Consider the following 17,797-nt stretch of genomic DNA (forward strand, 5'->3'; position numbering starts at 1 on the left):
TGTTCTCTACCTGTGTACAGCCTGTCGTGCTGGTATTGCCAGTGCCGCTGCAGACCCACCATCTGCCCTCTAATCATCGCTGTCGGTGCTGGTGTGTTACTGTTTGCTCCCTGGGCTTCCTCTTGCAGCCTGGTGCCAGCTCCCAAAGGGAGCAGTTGTATGAGTGATGGCCAGCTGATGTTGATTTCTTTCAGGTCTTGAGTCGAGGACAATGGACATTCTTTCCCAGGGCTTGTCATTCTTTGTCTGAGTTTCTTTGAATTGACATCTCTGTCATGTGACTGTTTCACAAGTTTTGAAAGTCAATTCTGTGAGAGATTTTTTTTAAGGTCCTGATAGTTTTTGCTATTTTCTTTGAACTTTCTGAGATGTGGCCTTCCCAGGAATATTGCAGATGAGGCAGTACCATTAACTGATACAGTGGCACGAGCATGTTCTCTGCTCTAGCTCTTTCCTTACACACCTGAGCATCTTGTGCAGCTTTCCTTGGCACAAGACAGCATGAACTCTCAAGTGTTACTTGGATTTGAGCACTCAGGTACTGAGATTTGAGCTAAGCATCTCACTACTGTGGGACAAAAAGAGGCCCCATGTTGTTCCTGAAGGAATGTAAGAGAACAAGCCCTAAAGAGGGAACTGATGCATTTTGTGGTAACTCTGTGGTATGGGTGGCAAGTGCCTGGGCTATGCAATGTTCTCACAGGAAGATGTTGCATCAGTTAGCTTTAAGAGGCTGAAAATAAGCTTTTCAAGATTTTTATGTGGATATGCCAGTTATGGGATTATTCTCTTGTTGTGTGTTTAAATTTTCCCTGCTAGAGTGAATTGCTCTGTGGATTCATCACCACTCCTACCTCTATTTGGTCTCTGCCTCTGCGTGTGCATTGGCTCAAATTTAGGAATTAAATTTCTGTGACGATGGAAAAACACTTTGTGATAGCTACAATTAGCACTCTCTTTTTCTGTGGGGAATTTTTAGAAGAATAGTAGGCGTCCATTGGGAGGAGGGAACCAGAGGAAGGACCCACCTAATTTCTTGCAGTCTGTGCCTGCAGTTTTCTTTTGGAGTGCAATTAACACTCTGTGTGTGCACGCGCATGTGTGTAATGAGGTAAATGAGACAGCCACTAGGGATTCCTACTGAATGCATGTGCAGTATTTTTCCTAAATCTTTCTCCAAAGTATTTAATAATAAGCTTTATGAAGATTTGTTTTTGTTTTGGGTTTTTTTAAATGTATATTGAGCATGTCGGTATCTGGAACTGAGATTAAATTGCCTTTCCAGTAGAAAGTTTACAGAATTTTCACTTCATAAACTAACTCTAAATAACTTTTGGCTGCTTCAGTTAGTTTCATAGAAAAAAAGAAAAAAAACAGCAAAGCAAAACCCCAACAGAAAAGCAACAAAGCACTCTTGGGTTCTTCTTCCACCCCTTTCCTGATCTTAAATCCAAAGCTGTTTAGAATTGATTTAGGGTATATATATCTTGGAGGGATTTTTTAGCAAATACCCTGCCATATGTTTTAACATAAGTTATAGGTCAGGCAAGAACAGAATTGAAGTAGTTGGAAGTGAAAATGGATTTGGAAATCCATAGATACTTTGTAATTTGGGTTGAGATGTTAAAAACACCTTAAAGCCAACTTTGCCAAAGGGATTGGAGTGTATAAATAGCCATTACAGATCTGGGAAGTTGGTGGTTAATAAAATACAGTGAGCTTCTTGCTCCTAAGTCCTGTAGGCAGTATTTTCTCCTGTGCATATGAGGAGACGTGTCTGTGCATTTTATAGTACTTAAGTCTTCCTGCTGATGCTCTATCTTTTATCAGTAGGGATTTTCATTTTTAGGTAGCTGTTGCTTTGTAGGATAATGCCTGAAGCTTACCATGTTCAAAGCTTTGGAGTGGCCCTTATAAAAGGGTTGGATCCTGTTGGTTTGCAGTTGAGAAGCAGTGGATATAGCCCTAGAGCCTGCTACCACTTCCCTTAAGAGCAGTACCTTTGCCTGATCATTTGTTAAGGCCTATTGTGTTTGCTTTTGGATTGCATGCAGCAAAACCTTAAGCCAAAGGATGGAAACTCGTATGTTGTTTTCTTTATATTGCTTCTTGCACCTAGAAAGAAAGAAACTACAGCAGATCCACGTCACCTGTCTAGTTGTGCAGCCTTCAGAAAAAGTGGTTTAAATCTTTCTTGTTAGCATTGCTGTTGTGACCACTAAACTGTTCTGCCCTTTAAGGGCTATGAGATCCACAATTCCTGATACTCCTCTGAATACAGACAAAATACTGTACAAGCATATGACCATTCATGACTGTTTGTTCCCTACGTAATGATTTTCTTTAATATACAAGGAATTGGTGGATTTACAGTAAGTAGGTTTATGCATGAGGTGCAAGAATATTATTGTAGCATTTCCAGGACTTGAAGGTTAGAAACGGGAAGAAACAGAGTGGCTTGTAACTTTAATTTGTTCTCTATTATGTGTATGGTTAAAGACTGTAGACAAGCCCATGTGGTTTATTTTGTAAGATACATAACTGGTGCATGACAAAAGGTATATGAAGGAGTATTTCCTTCCAAGACAGTAAATGAATACTGTTGCTGTCTCCTTAGGTTTCCTGGATTAAATCTGTTTGGGCAAGTCTGCATTGAAGCTAGCCAACCACAATTCCTTTGCATTCAGTAGAAGGACATAGATCATTTATGATCTGATCTATTTCAGCTTTAAGGATATGCCCATGTTAGGTGAGAATGTAGTGGAGTTGAGCTAGAGAAGTCCTTGGTGCGGATGTTGGGAGCATACTTTGAGGGGCAGCAAGTGATTTCTGTGGATCCCAGGTTTAATTGGGCTCAAGTAAATGTGCAGTTTTATCTGTTTTGAGGACCTAATGTGTTTCTCTTCTGACTGTGGAGAGAGTGCAGAGTAATATCTCCAGATGTAGACTTCTAAAATTGAGGTAAATCCTGTCCCTCAGATGATATTGGGCAGGATTGATTGAAATGCCAGTCACTGACTTTGCCACCTTTGCTTTACTCTAGCTTTAGTGCAAAGTAGCTTAGACTAGCTTTTTGTAGGACATGTATATTGTTAGTAGAAAAACATATTGAAGAAAGATGTGATTTCCCCCCCGCTCCATCCTTTGCTGTAAATCACTAAAACTAGCCTCAGTGAGCTTTTCCATTACTATCTCCCTGCCAATGCAGGAAGTGTGTCAGGCTTTGGTTATGTGTAACACATGTTCAACAAGAGCTGGGTTTAGAGAGTGACATAACGTTTTAAACTCTAAGCACTCATTTAAACAATGTTTTTCAGTTTTGATTTTAAGGGACTTTTCAGTCAGTGAGTGATGCTAGCTTGGAAGCACTAAATCATGACAAAATCTCTGCCTAAGCTCCTCCATGGTATTTGAAGACCTTCGGCCCTGCCAGTCAGCTCCGTGATAATATATGGAGATAAATATTCCTGTTTCAGACTAGCCCTTGACTCTTTGCATGAGGCTGCCTGTAAGCAGCAGTTGTTCATAGCAAATGCAAAGATGTCTTCCATGCTGGGAGCTTTCCTTCCCGGTGCACTGGACTGTGACTGCTATTAAGTTACAGACTGTATTGCTCAAGCTGCCAGATGGTGAAGATAATTGACCTGTGGTCACAAAGCACTTGGCTAAATGTGAGATGGTGATGCAGCAGTGAAATTGAATAAACTGTTCATCTTTTTACTGTCACTGTATGAAGACTTGACCGTGTATTTCTCTGCATCATTGCTTGGTTCTGTTCTCACATGGAGGTGCACTTCACGTTTTCATGTGTCTGTACAGGAGTAGAAGCTATGCAGGCAGACATGGCCTTCACCTGACCTGCCAGTTGTGTTTCCGTAGGTCCCTTTGTACGCAGGGACAAAGTCCAAGGGCCAAATCCAAGAACAGGCAGTGCTTTATGTTATCAAAGGTGTCAAACAGAGGGACTTAAAGAGCAGCGGAAGAGAAGTAAGGAAGTGTTACAGGGAAACATATTTTAACTGTCTCAAAATTCTGATTTTGACCATACGAATTGCATTTGTGTGCCTGGGGAAAATGGGCTTCCTTTCTTTGGAGCATTAAGCTGTTGATGAACAAAGGCACAAAGGACTGGCTCTGGAGAATGAATGATGCTCTTGTCCATAAGCATGGTCATATCAGGACAGCCCTGTTAGTGACTGGAATTTAGCCCCTGCCACATTTTTCAAGGACTCCAGTTTGTAGTAAATGCTGGATATTTCATAAGAATTATAGTCATTTTCATTTTAAAATATCCCAAGAGATGGAAAATCTTGGTTTCCTCCTTGCACCTCTCCCCTAAGTCCTTTTCTGCACTTCCCCCTTTCTAGGAAACAAACCCACAGAGTAGCCAACCTCTGGGTTGCAAAATATTGATTTCATGCAAATTGGATAGGGAAAAAAGCCAGATGCAGTCAGTTTTCTGTCTCCTTTACATGGAAATAATACTCCCTAAGTGCTCATCTAGTTAGAAAAGAGCAAAGACAGCAAACATTGCTAATTTTTCCTATATAGAGGTACCTAAAGGCTTGAATGTGGAGTAACGCACAGTGAAAGAAATCTCTGGAAGCATTTATGGTTGCCATCTATTAGGAATGGAAAGCTAAGGAGAATGAGCAAATGGCCTTCATATGTTCTCAAAAATATTTTCATCTCTTCCTAATTGACTGCCATATTTCTCCTAGCTACAAAGTGCAAGAATTTTCTTTTTGTTGAGTAAAACCAGGTAAGACGTGGCTTCCCCCCGTGCCCCCCTGTTAGTTATAATTTTGTAAACTGAAGGACAGATCAGGCAGGAATGAACAAGCATGGTATTTAAAGGGAGTACATGGATTTGTGATTGCATGCAGTGCCTGCCAAGATTTGATTTTCTGTAGATGTTTTTGCACGGAATGAAACATCTTTGTTCCCTTCTGTATGGTTGTTTGCTCATTATAAATATATAATTATCTGTATCAAACTCAAAAGTGAAATTCTTAGTAATGGAGGCAGTATTCTGTGACTTATTTTAGTTGGTAGAATTTATAACTCTGGTTTTGGTCGGAGCGTTTTTCTGTCACTTAAGACTGTTGATATGAAATTCACTGAATTAGTTTAATGATTTCCTTGAAACTTTTAATCTTCTTTTTGCATATAAGTTGTTTGTTAAACAAAATTCAGTAAAAATAAAGGATAGAGTGAAGCTAATGTGCTGTCCAAAGTTTTTGAGCAGCCCATGGAGAACAGAGGCGTTGTGGTTTGAGACGTATGTGGAACCCTTGGCAGTGAAGAAGGTTCTGTATTAAAAAATGTTGGACTTGTCTGAATAGATAATATCTGCAACCTTCTGTGCCAGGGAGTTGCTGAGTTGAGTCAATGACGACTTTCTGTCAGAGCCTAATGAGAGAATTGTCTTGAGGCACCAAGCCATACAAACTTGAAGAGACAAGCCAGCCGTGGTTGAACGAGTGGCCCTCAACAATGTGTTCCTTTGAGCTTCTAAGCTTTGCCTTGTAGTTGTGCAGAGAGGGCCCAGGAGATTCACCAGCCCAGGGAACCCAGAGAGGCTGTTCTTTGTCACTGGACATTCGGGTCTGAGTGGAGAAGAACATCGTGGAAAAAACAAAGCAGAAAATCCCAGGGAAACACTGCATGGTGGCTGCTTCCTCCTGCAGAAGAGTCTCTTTATATTACTTTAGGGACTGTATTTCTTTTTTTCAAATACAATAACCTTCAGCTTCTTTTTAAAGATTTTCAAGACAGTGGTAAGTAAGCAAGTGATTTCTCAAGGACTTATATGCTTTCTCAAAACATATATGGTAGGCAGAGATCACAGTTTGTGATTTGTTTTTTTTAGTTGTGTTGGGAAGGAGTAGTTAAAAGGCAGTTGCAGTGCACTTTGTATGTCATTACTGTCTTCAGAGTAGTGTAATACGTGATCTGTTGTCAGAACATTTTTTGATAACTTAAGAACTTCTTGTGTTTTGGTTTTTTTAATAAGCTAGGAGGCTGCCTTTGGCTAAGTGCTCTCCTAGGAGCTGAATGGGCTTGATGTGGTCTTTGGACGGTATTTGATTCTTTGTGTACTCTCCTGAAATGATCCATGTGTCCATGGTGTTTTGTCTTTTACCCTATGAACTTTTAATATCCCAAAGGAATAAGACATAAAGCATTTCCCTGCAATTAATATCTTGCAGCTCTGAATGTCCCTGATATAGTTTTTCAAGCCATCTGGTCATAATCCTCAGAAAAGTCCCTGTGCCTCAGTCAGGCAGAGATATTTCTGTTATTTCCCATAGTCTTTCTCCTGTGGTATTCTTAATGATTCAAAAATAATCAGCAAAGTCCATTTACTTGCTTGATTTATGTTTTATTGCATTTCCAGTAGGATTCTTAGCACACAAATCTTCTCCAAGTACACTTGAAATAGCCATAAATGGCAGCTGAAATTCTCCTCAGTGTAGTGCAGTGTTTGCAGTCAAGAAAGCATGGCTTCTGTTCCATGGTCCTGGTGGTTGAGCACTGAGAGGATAGAAACACCTGAGCAGAGAAATGCTAGGAAAAATGTGCCCTTTTTCCTTTTGTAAGAAATGTTTCATTTAGAGAAGAAGCCTATCCACCTGTGAAAAACTGTCCTGAAGAAGCATACTCATCTTGTTTCTGCACAGATCTGTGGCAGTTCTGCAGCTTCTGTCAATGTCAGCTGGACAGAATTAGACCGCTGTGGGGATTTTTTTCTGGCATGAATGGAAAGAGCTTCTCTGTCTGTTTTGTTTCAGACATTTTTACACCATCATTGGAATAATGATAAATCTTGATGCACCTGCCGTAGTGTCACTGTCCTGCATTGACTGACTGATGGAAACAGCCATGAAGGAGGAAAGGGATGGAGTGGTAGGGCAATTCAGGGGAAGGAATAGGTGAACATGGTTTGAGACCCCCCCCAAAAGGCATTTAAAGCAGAGAAGCCTTAGCTATGTAAGTGTATATGTTTTGCTATTAATTTACAAATAAAATTAATAAATTAATAAAATATGTAAAAGTAATCCTATGGCTAAGTCTTTGGAGGAAGGCCGACTTCCCTTATGTGGTTCTTTGTGACAGCAGACAAGCGCCAGCTCTGACACAAAAGCTGTCTTTTATACCTCAGATAAGACAACTTGTCTTACAAGCTTTGGAGTCATGCCTTTTTAAATTAAATCCATGCAGTATTTGTATCTGATTTGAGTTCATTCCCTGCTGCCTCTCAGCACACAGCACATTTGTACTTCTCTGAAAACATAGGATATGACTGCTCAGTTGTTTGGGGATGTCCAGGAGATTGGGTTTTGCTATGCTGACCACAAGGAAGGACCAAAATTGGGATTTGCCCTTCCAGCTCTGCGCTGACATTCCTTTACCCTAGTTCTTAGCCTTCAGTGGGAGGAAGGGTACTTATCCTACAGGTGCATCTCCTAGGTATCCTGCTTTCCCCCACAGTGCCTCGGGGGACCAGCACAGATCTCCAGTTTCAGGTGAAATGGTATTTCTGCACCTTACTGACTACACTGCCTGTAAAGTTGCAAAAATGGTGATTAAGGAGGGCATTTAATCATTTTCCATTTTTTGAAACAAAGACACTTAAAAAAAAAGGGAACAAAGGAAGGTTTAGATATGTTAAGTACAACCAGAATATTCCCAGGTAGTCCTTTAAGTGTGAAGTATCAGAGAGATACTTTCCTATAGGAGATTAAACCTCTCACTTGGCTTTTGAGTTTCAATTCCCTATTTGAAAATATGCACTTTTTTAAACTCTACTCATTCTTTCTTTATGTTTTTGTACATGTACAACATGTGCATTCTTGTCCCTGCAGCATGTCTTTCAGCTGTTTCTCCTGACCAGTGCGTGCTCACAAAGTAGACAGAGACATGCCAAATCTGAGTTCAGGGCTGCAGAAGCAAGGGGACTTGGTGTGTGTATAACATTTGTCTGTACAGGCAGGTTATATATGTTTATGTCAAGGGACCAGTTAAGTTACTGCCTTCCTGCTGTAGGAAACAAAACAGGACTGTGTAGCTGGAACAAAAGCAGTTCCCAGCTTGGAGAGCTTGTCTTCTCAGTAGATGGAGCAGACATGGTTTTGGGGAAAGGAGTAATGCAGGAGCAAGGTGTTCATGCTGTTGGATTGAACGTGTCGAACCAGTGCTGTGGCTTTATGCACCACAACTCTGTTCAAAATGTGCAAAGTGACTGGGAGCGTGTAGGAGGTTACCAAGGAGAGATTAACTCAGTGGAAAGGAAAAAAATTACAAAAAAGGGTACATTTTAATATTGTCTAAGCCAAAAAAGATTCCTTTTGCTCATTTTTATTGTGATTCAGGGTAGAAGAATCTTTGCGGACTTGTGAAAATTGTTATACAACAATTTGGTAACACGAATCTCTCTCCCCTTAAGTTGTGTGAAGCCAAACAATCTGACCTTTGTGGGTTTCAGGACTCAAACATTCAGGAGAAAGTTACAAAAGAATACCTGGTAGATGTCTAGAAGAGACCTCAGGTGCTCTCCTCATGCATCTTTGTTATCAGGAGGCTTGTGCAGTGTCCAGGGATAAAATGACTCCCTGGTTAGTTCAAGCTGCTCCCTCTCTCCTGCCTGGGTTTTGCTTGCCTTCACTCCTGCAGTCACATTCTAAGCTAGTCCTGGCAAAATGATCCAGGTTATGGAAAAACTTCCATTATAAACGCCATAGAGTGGACCCCGGGCGTCTTGACTGAGCTGGACACTGAAGCAGTGACAGCGCTGGCAGGGAGGGCAGGAGGAGGCAGTCCTGGCTTGGCCTCAGCCAGCGCAGGACGGGGATTGTCAGCCAGGCTGTGCAGCATCGCTGGTAGGCAAGTGCCTCCCCAGGCAGTACAACAGGAAAGCACATCAGCTGTTTCCTTCATGGTCAAAAAGCAAACTCTGAATTTAGAGTGTCATGTACCCTCTCAGGTCTTTCTAGAACAGTGTTCAGTGGTGCACAGACCTCTAAGACCTGTGCATAGACTGTTCTTGCCATTCCACTCTGTACCACCCCTGTTGGCAGCAGCTGCTCAGGATGAGCTGTGTGCACAAATTGTGCAGGAACATCATCCAGGAGAGGGATTTTTGTAGCAGCATGCTGGCTGCTGTGTTAGGAGGCAGTGTGAACATGTGGTTGGAGAGACTTGCCCAGAACTGCAGTATCCTGAATCGCAGCAGTCTTACCTTTTTAGCAGGACCTAAATATCTTTCCCTGACCCCATACGTGCAAGCACAGGAGATGATCACTTTGTTGCTTAGATCTGGAGGTTGCCTCAACAAAACTGCAGTTTCCCTCTCTTGGGGGCAGTAGTTGGGAGGGCATGAGAGAGCTCTGCACATTCAGCTGGGGGTGACTGTGCTGGAGCTTACACAAGGTGGGATCCTGGAGTAGAGAAGTTGTTGTTGAATGTAGCAGTGTGGGTTTGTTCTGCCAAGTTGCTGCTTGAGCAGAGGACAAAGGTAGGTGGTGGCACAAAGTCCTCACACCCTCTGAGCTGAGCCAGGACATGTGTTTAGGTTCTAAGGTACACCCATTCTCAGTCTCTTAGCTGTTTCATCTAGAGGGAGAGCTGCTGACAGGTGGGATGGGTACATGATGTTACTTGGTAAAAGAAGACAGAAATAAAGGCTGTTCTGGTGTGTAACAGGACTTCATTCCTCCAGAGATTCAGTTACCAAGCATAACATTTTTGTGGGGAAAAGATAATGAAGACCTGGTTCGACTTAGAGGGAAGGCAGAGTATTCCACTGGTTTTTGGTCATTGTATCTGTTTCTTACAGAAACCATCTTAGTGATGATTGTGATGGAAAGAGCCATGTGTAACTCTTAAGTCATTACGGTCCTATTCCTAAGTAGTAATGATTAGCCCAGCTCTGGATGTGTTCTTCATTGCAGATCTCTAAGAATTCTTTGGTTTTATTCCCACTGAACAATTTCAAAGGCTGAGGCACATGGAGGTGGCACAATTCAGCGGCAGGCATATGTGGTACCTGCCTCAGTAGCATTTATGTATCAGCAGCTGCTGTCCCCCCCTGCAGCCAGGCTGCCGCAGTCATGTCCCTGGCTCCATTCCCTGCTTCCTCGCCTTACTGGTGCTCTTAATTTAATTTTGTAAGGTTTGCAGAGGGCTAAATTTGGGCCCAAGAGTGTATTTTTAGAGTCTTGAAAATAGGCTAATGTACAAAAAAAGATTTTTCTCACAGTTTAATGAACCGTTTTTGGATTTTGAGGGGGAGAGGAGGATTGGCAGTAAGATGGAAGGGCTTTTCATGTCATCTCCTTAGTCATATAAGGCGCAAAGGGCCCATTTATGACACTGACGTCATCTCAGAGCTTCATGTGCTTTGTCCCATACCATTCTTTCTCCTTGATCTGTTTCCAAAACTCCTCTTCTCTTACCCACCCACTTTTCTTACCTGCTGGTGGCCCCTGTCCTTGGCTGGTGCTACACGTCTTCTCCTGCCTGCTGCCTGCATTTTCAGCTCCACACGGATTGTATTTCTCTGAATCAATTTTAAAGAGCCATTGATGGAAGTGGGTTTCAGGAAAATGCCTACCATTCATTTCTTGGTTTCTGCCAGGTTGGATTTCAAGTGCCCAACTAGAGGCTCATTAAAAATCTGCTGCTGAGCAGACAGTGCATAGGCTGGCACAACAGAGAGAAGTGTTTGTCCTGGGCTTTCTGACCATGTCTGTCTCAGCCTCGTGGAAAGGATGGCAGTTTTGCAGGGGTTATATGCTTGCACCTTTGAAATCACCATGGAGTCAGTGCTTTGTTACCTGAGATAGGTACTGTGCTGAAGTCACTTGAGGCGTGGTAAATATGAGTTTAGTCCTCAAGACTGTAGCAAAAAAACCCCAAAATAATAAGAGGGGAGGCAAGGAGGCCGATCTTGAGGTGCTGTGCTTTCAGGAAGCCAGCCATCTGGTGCCCTGGGTTGAAGTGAGCACAGGTTTGGATTGCTAACCCTTTGGTCTGATCCTGGGGACATTTCAGAGAAGTATGAGTGAGCAGATGGATTTTATTTGACCTAGAAGAGACACTTTTTAAATTGAAAAGGCTTTCAACCTTGTCTTCAGAGAATGATGGAGGTCCTTGTCTTTCATACTGCTAGCCTATTCCCTCCTTCTCTCCCCCACTTGCAGGACAGGGTTTAAAACCCACCTGAGCACTACCCACCTCTGCCACCTCAGCAGATGTTTGTCATACCGAGTGCTTTCTATGTGTTTTACCTCATATTTGTTTTGGCTTGAGATACAACCCAGTCCTCCAAATGTTTACTGCTGGACGTGCTCCCGCTGACATCTGCAGGAGAGCAGTGAGTCCAGCTGTTGACCGAAGTGATCCTGGCAGCTGCCGTGTGGGGTACGGACCTTCTCAAAGAAGCTGTGATCATGTTCTGAATGCAGAGTGTACTTTCACTCATGTCCTTCCAAGATGAAAGGCCAAAAAGATGACCACCACTTATTTGCTAATTAGCCAGAAGCTTCCATCTCATTTATCATAATCCAGATGTTACCCTGCTAATTTCAGGGCTGTTACTCAAGTGCAAAATTGGACGCACAGGAGTTGAGAGTGGGTCTACATCACAGGCCTTTGTCAGGGAGGCCCTCAGTCAGGCCTTTGATGGGGTGTGTGATCTTTGGCCAACACAGCTGTGCTGACAAGAAGTCCTCAACATCGATTTCTGCTCATTATACCAGCAAAACCTTATTTTTACTGATGTTGCTGATGTGGGGGAAGAGAAGCTTCCTGGCAAGTTTCTGCCAGTGTGAGTTCTGTCAATGGTGACCTTTCCTTACTCCTCCTGTGGACCCCAGCCCAGCTGCTCTGACAGCCTCCCTGGTAAGACCTGATCTTAGTTGCAGTTGGGAGGTTTCTGTTAGGAAGCCAGAACTGTACTTGCTTTTATTATTAATTTTTTTTCTAAGAGTCTTTTGAATGCATTTTTTAAAATGTACATCTTGTTCTCAAGAAGGCTTTGATCTTGTTAATCTTTTCATCTATGCATCAATCTGTTGTGTGAAAATGCTGGAATGTGCTCGTATTGTGGCAAGGGCTTTCTTTGGGTTTGTTTCCAATTTTTTTTGCATAGTTTAGGGAATTTTTCTTCCCTGAGGCTCTCCCTCTGGCTTGATCCTACATGAAAGTTGACCACAGACATGTCAGGTTCTAGAATGCCACTTTAGGCTATGTCTTTGAATTTTCTTTGCAGGGATTTCCTGATACCAATTTGAAGCAATTTTTTTTCTCTTTCCTTGCATTATGATAAAAAAAAAAAATTGGGTGAGCCTGCACATTCAGCTGTGAGCAGCAATGAGCTCCCTCTGCCTGTCTTCACCAGGTGGGACACACTGACCTTGAACTCCAAGTTTTGTGGTTGCTATAGCATGAAGCACAGTCTGGACTAACTTACCTGCTCTCTGTCTGTTTTAAGAGGTTGAGAAAACTCTATTGCTGAGGTTGTGGTCATTTGTCCAGTTTGAGGCAGGGTCAACATGACTAAATCCATCTACATTTGGCCACACAGACTTAGCCTTAATCTTGATCACTTATATTTGCATTTCTCTCCTAGTTCTTATAGATTTAGACCTCAGGTTATGCTTTCCTAGTTACAGCCATGCTTTCCTAAAATGTCTGTCTGCCATAATAGCAGCTGTTCTTGTGAAATCCTTTGTGTAAATGCAATCATAGGTCTGAGAAGTCATGCTCTGTGGTATAACATGAACCCAAAGGAAAGTGAAGAAGGGGTCATTTGGCAGCCAAAAATAAAGAAATCAAAACTGTACCTCCTATACATACCTGTCAAAATAGTACCTTTGTAACTGAGTCAAGTCAGGACTTTTGCAGCTGTGGGACCCTCACTGAGCGCAGTGGAGTGACCAAAGTGTCCTTTTCAGTTTTCCTCAGTGTAAACTAGAAATTGCTCTGCTGAATATTGATGTCATTGTTGTAATCAGTGAGCACTTCAACTGGGAAAGGAGCTGATTCCTTTGGCTCTGTCCATAACTGTGCAGGAATTTGACTTGTGAAGGTGGCCTGGGCAAGAGAAGGTTGGAGCATGAAAGGACACCTTGGAAGTGTGCTGCCAAAGTACAGAGCCTGGTGTTGGCCTCTGAAGAGACCCTAGGCAGTACTTCAACATCTTTGAATATTTGTTGTCCTTGATACTGTTGACCTGTAAGTGTAAACTTCTTGGTTTATGAAAACATAATGAATTTCTGTTTGTACTTGTATCTTTTGCCTAGGTCCTGAGGGAGGCAAATAAATTGGCTGAAATGGAAGAGCCACCTTTGCTGCCAGGGGAAACCATTAAAGACATGGGTACGTGAAGAGGAAATTCCTTGTTTGCTGACAAACAGTGGAATATCCATAGAGCAAAATATCTTGGCGGTCACTGACCAACAACAGCACATTGCAGATGTTTTGGGAACCATTATCAGATTGTTCCATTAACTGAGCAATTGCACAGCACAGGGGCCAAGGTAACTGTGTCTTCTTTTAGCAGTAGCAAGTACAAAGTAATTCAACGCTCTTGCCATGAGTGATGGGGTGTGAGTTGTACAGCTCCGCATTTGCTGCCTCCTGAGAGGACATGGATCAACTGTTTCAGTTTGTCCTTGCCACAGGGTAACTTCCTAGGCTGACACAGCACAATTATGTGTCAAATCTCTGTCATGGGCTCTAGGAAAGGATACACTGCTTTTGCAGAGAATTTACTGTGATGGGGGATGGGTATTTTCTTTTTTCATCAGGACGTTCTGACATGCATCAGATTTGCTGATGCTCTACATTCTGAAGGCTTGAGTAAGCCTCTTGATTAATTTTCTGTGAAAGATTTTGCATTTGCTTTTTTAACATGTTGCCTTCCTTTTAAAATGGTAAGGAAGAGTGCAACTTCAGTCCTAAACATAAAAAATCAAAAAATGAAAACTGAAAATACTTCACAAAAAAAATGTACCCATCAACAGCAATATAAAAACAAGGAAGAAAACCTCCAAGCAACCTGCCTCCATAATTAATCTTTTTCTCAACCTCTTTTCTCAGAGTCCTAAGGACTTTGAACTTGTACTCTAACCATACACTGCAGACTGATATCTAACTCACTTCACAGATGCTATTAGCTCTAACAGTGAGGCAGTATTTTGAAGGGTTCCTAGGGAATGGTTTAAGAGGTCAGAGTTACCCGTGTTTTATCTGTTGGCAAATAGTGTGATGGGCCATGTAAATCTGTAAGACTGGATGGCTTTTGGAGCAGCCCAGACAGCAGCTGCCTGTTCCAGCAAGAAGCTAAAGGCATCAAAAAGGAAATCTTTGTTATTCATCAGCAATAATTGTTTCCTGTTAAAAGTGTGAAGAAAGGCAAATGTAATTCTCCTTGTATTTTACAGGGAAGGGAAGAAAAAATATGTTCAGCCAACCCAATAATCTAGGGTAAGATTGGCCTGTAAAAGACAGGAATTCCACAAGCAGAGGAATTAGTAAATCTGGTTTCCAGTTTCTTTCTCCCATATGTATTCTCTTATACATGCCAAAGGCTGAGCTCATTAGGCTTTCCCGTGGTGATAGCACCACTACAACCTCTCTATTATACCTGGCATTCGTTCTCACAAACAGTGAAGCACTTTAATGCCTTGGAGATCCCTGTTTATCAAGTAGAGACTGCTGAAATCATACAGCTGTGGCAAGGTGAAGGTCAGACAAGCCATGTGTGTAGGTACATTTGTACATGCGCAGTGTAATTAAGTAAAATTGTTTCCTTAGGAAACCAGGCTAATAAAATGCAAATGTGAAAGGTGGTGTGGCTTACATGCTGGCAGGGCCAGTGTTTTGAGGTTGTGCCTGGGGTTCCTTACCTGGAAAACATTTTTCTAGCACCTTTCCTCTTTACCCAGAATCCTGTTCCTTTTCACATGTAAATGCATGCTTTTCTTATTAGTGGATTTTTCTGGAGGTTTATTAAGCATTTCAAAATTACATTTTGAATAATGGGAACTCCAGTGGAAAAACTAGGCAGGCTGCCCTCACCCCTGTTATGCTTCCTGAGTCTGCTTTCAAACCTCTGTCAAACTAGCCTTTGAAAAGAAGTGATTAATAATCGGACACTAATGAAACGCTTTGTTTAATTAGAAATGGCTATAAGCATTTTGTGTTTAATTGTCCTTCAAACAAATACATGTAAATTTATATAAATAAATAAATAATGGAATTACTAGCTTGTTTATTATAGATATGTATATTTTATTTCTTTTTAACCAGATATTGAGTGCTACATATTTTGCTGCAAAATTAGTCACTTCTGATGTTTTAAGGATCTTTCTTCACATCCAGATCTTGAGAGTCAATGAAGGCAATGCAGAAGCAGAGCTGACTTGAGGATGATTTAGTTATATGAGTTGCCAGTGCCCTGGAATAAGACAGACTTCTTCTCTCTCCCCCTCTGGGCTAAATCTCATGGGATAAAGGTAGAAGAAATTTAGGTTCCCATTCTGACCTCCCAGTAGCCTCACACCTCATGCTCATGGTGGCTGTCTCATGGGTGAGAGGCGAGCTGTCTTCCTGACACAGCCCTTGCAAAATGAGTCCCCTAGGGCTTGGAGGCTTGAGGTTATTCAGATGATCCAGGGGCGTTTTTTATGGATCTGGCAGCTCAGTGGGTTTCCTCTATGTTTTTGTGGGGTGTCATTACTTGTTGGTGATAGTGCAAACCATTGCCACAACACAGCCAGACAACTGCTTCAGTGGCAGAAGAAGTGATAGGCAGTAGAGGTGGGGAGGCAACAACCTAAATCTTGGCATTTTTAAGTGATATAAAACAGAAGGGCAGTTAGAGGTGTTTGCTGTGGAAAGCCAGCAGCACCTCTTTCCCTTTGCTGGAACAAGTGAGAAATGTTTGAGGCCATTTAAGAAGGGGGCTGTTTTGAGTCACCATCACTCAGGCTCAAAAACAATTGAATTGTGGAGAGTAACTTGATCGCTGACTTCAGACCTAAGATCACCAGCAGCTGGCTGCTGCACAGATTCATGGCTCCTGCAAATCTCTGTAGCTCTGCTGCCTTTTAGCATAAGGGCCTTCATCCCAGGGCTGACTCAGCGTGCAAAGATGTACAGAAGGACCCAAGCATCCAAAAAACCACGTGTGAGAACTGCCTTCTCCTGCCCCTGGTGGCACAAACCATCTTGGGCACAATCCTTTGCTTCTATGCAGATTGTTGTCAGCTTCAAATGTGTGCATACAGGCACGAGTGGTCTCCTCTTTTCATGCATGATGTTCTCAGCTACTGGCAGTAAGAGCAAACAGTTTGCACTGAACACGGACCTGTTGACAGGGGTAGCAATTCTGTGCAAATGTAGGATTCTGGGTGACCGTACTGTCTCTACCCAAACTCTTACCTTCTCCACAGAACTGAAACTTGCAAGTTGGCCCTAGGCTAGAACCACAGATTAAGCTTGTTTTAATTTCGTGATCTGCAAGGTACAGCCCACAAATATTGATGCTGGCATAATTTTTCTCCCATAAATTAACCATGAAATTTACATTTTTTTTCTTTTTTTTTTCTTAAGCTAAGGATGTTACTTACATCTGCCCCTTCACTGGAGCAATCAGAGGAACTCTTACTGTTACCAATTATAGACTGTATTTTAAAAGCATGGAACGGGTAAGCTTTTGAAATAATCTACTTTTGTTGCCTTTTCAATCTTCAGACTTGGGTGTTGTTTGAGAGTATTTCTGTGTGAAATGTATATGTTTGGGAATATAGACATAAGGGAGCAGGAGCTGGGGATGTTTCCCCCTCCCCTTTTTAAACTCACAAATTTCAACTGTCTACAGGACCCTCCTTTTGTCCTAGATGCATCTTTAGGTGTAATCAACAGAGTGGAGAAAATTGGAGGTGCTTCAAGTCGTGGTGAAAATTCCTATGGACTGGAGATTGTGTGCAAGGTAAACTTTTATCTGTGTTTTACAATAGGGGGAGGGGAATATATATTTTTACAGGTTGTCTCTCTGGTACTGTAGGAAGTTCTGCAAAATGTTTCAGTCAGTATGACTTCACAGGTGTCAAAAACCATTATTTTAAAAGCAGTTTTCAGTATTCTCCAGCTCCACTCATTTGAGAAGAGATCCAAACCTTTTTTCGGGCTTTGTGCTGGGCAATAGCTTTCCTTCATCATGGAAGTATAGGCCTGCATCCTCATTTCTCTGGGTTGCCCACCAGACTTATTCTAGGCAGACTCCAGTTACTGTGGAATTCAGTAGGCCTTTCACTCATTTGCATTTCAAGAGCAAGAAAGGGGCACGTTTCCCCCCTAAATCATTAGCTCATGTCCACCTGCTGCTGCAGTGCTTTGCCATGAGGGACTGGTGAGTAGCCTTCAGTCCTAATCAGGGCTGTTCTTTCATTTCTTTCAAGGCAGTGCATATTTCACATATGCCTCTCAAGAACCCTTGGAATAACTGGAAATACAAACTGCAGTAAAAATTAACAATTTGCCTCCTCATGTCTGCTTACTATAGACCCACAAAGTAGATAAAGCCACCATCTCCCCTGCTAAATCCATATCTCTGGATGGCATGGCCCTTCTGCTTCCCTCAGTGAGCACATAGGAAGAGCTAGATTCAGAACCTTGTAAGTCTTGGGGTGTTTAGAGCCTGTCAGAGCCCCTCAATGCTAAAAGGATGCTAGATAAGAGCAGATGGAGGAATGAATAGGAATCCCAAAGTGCTCTGGTCACTGCT

The 17,797-nt window shown here is 42.2% G+C and overlaps 1 protein-coding gene across 1 annotated transcript in view; it reads left to right on the top strand.

The window, feature by feature from the left end:
* The window catches only part of MTMR2 (myotubularin related protein 2), a 63,028-nt gene that overhangs the window by 24,127 nt on the left and 21,104 nt on the right, over nucleotides 1-17,797 (top strand). The window contains exons 3-5 of the mRNA XM_030943241.1: nucleotides 13,308-13,383; nucleotides 16,624-16,718; nucleotides 16,892-17,002. Of these exons, the coding sequence (XP_030799101.1) occupies nucleotides 13,308-13,383; nucleotides 16,624-16,718; nucleotides 16,892-17,002 (282 nt within the window). The remainder of the gene's footprint in view (nucleotides 1-13,307; nucleotides 13,384-16,623; nucleotides 16,719-16,891; nucleotides 17,003-17,797) is intronic.

The sequence above is a fragment of the Camarhynchus parvulus genome, chromosome 1 (genome assembly GCF_901933205.1).
Source record: "Camarhynchus parvulus chromosome 1, STF_HiC, whole genome shotgun sequence".
Taxonomy (NCBI): Eukaryota; Metazoa; Chordata; class Aves; order Passeriformes; family Thraupidae; genus Camarhynchus; species Camarhynchus parvulus.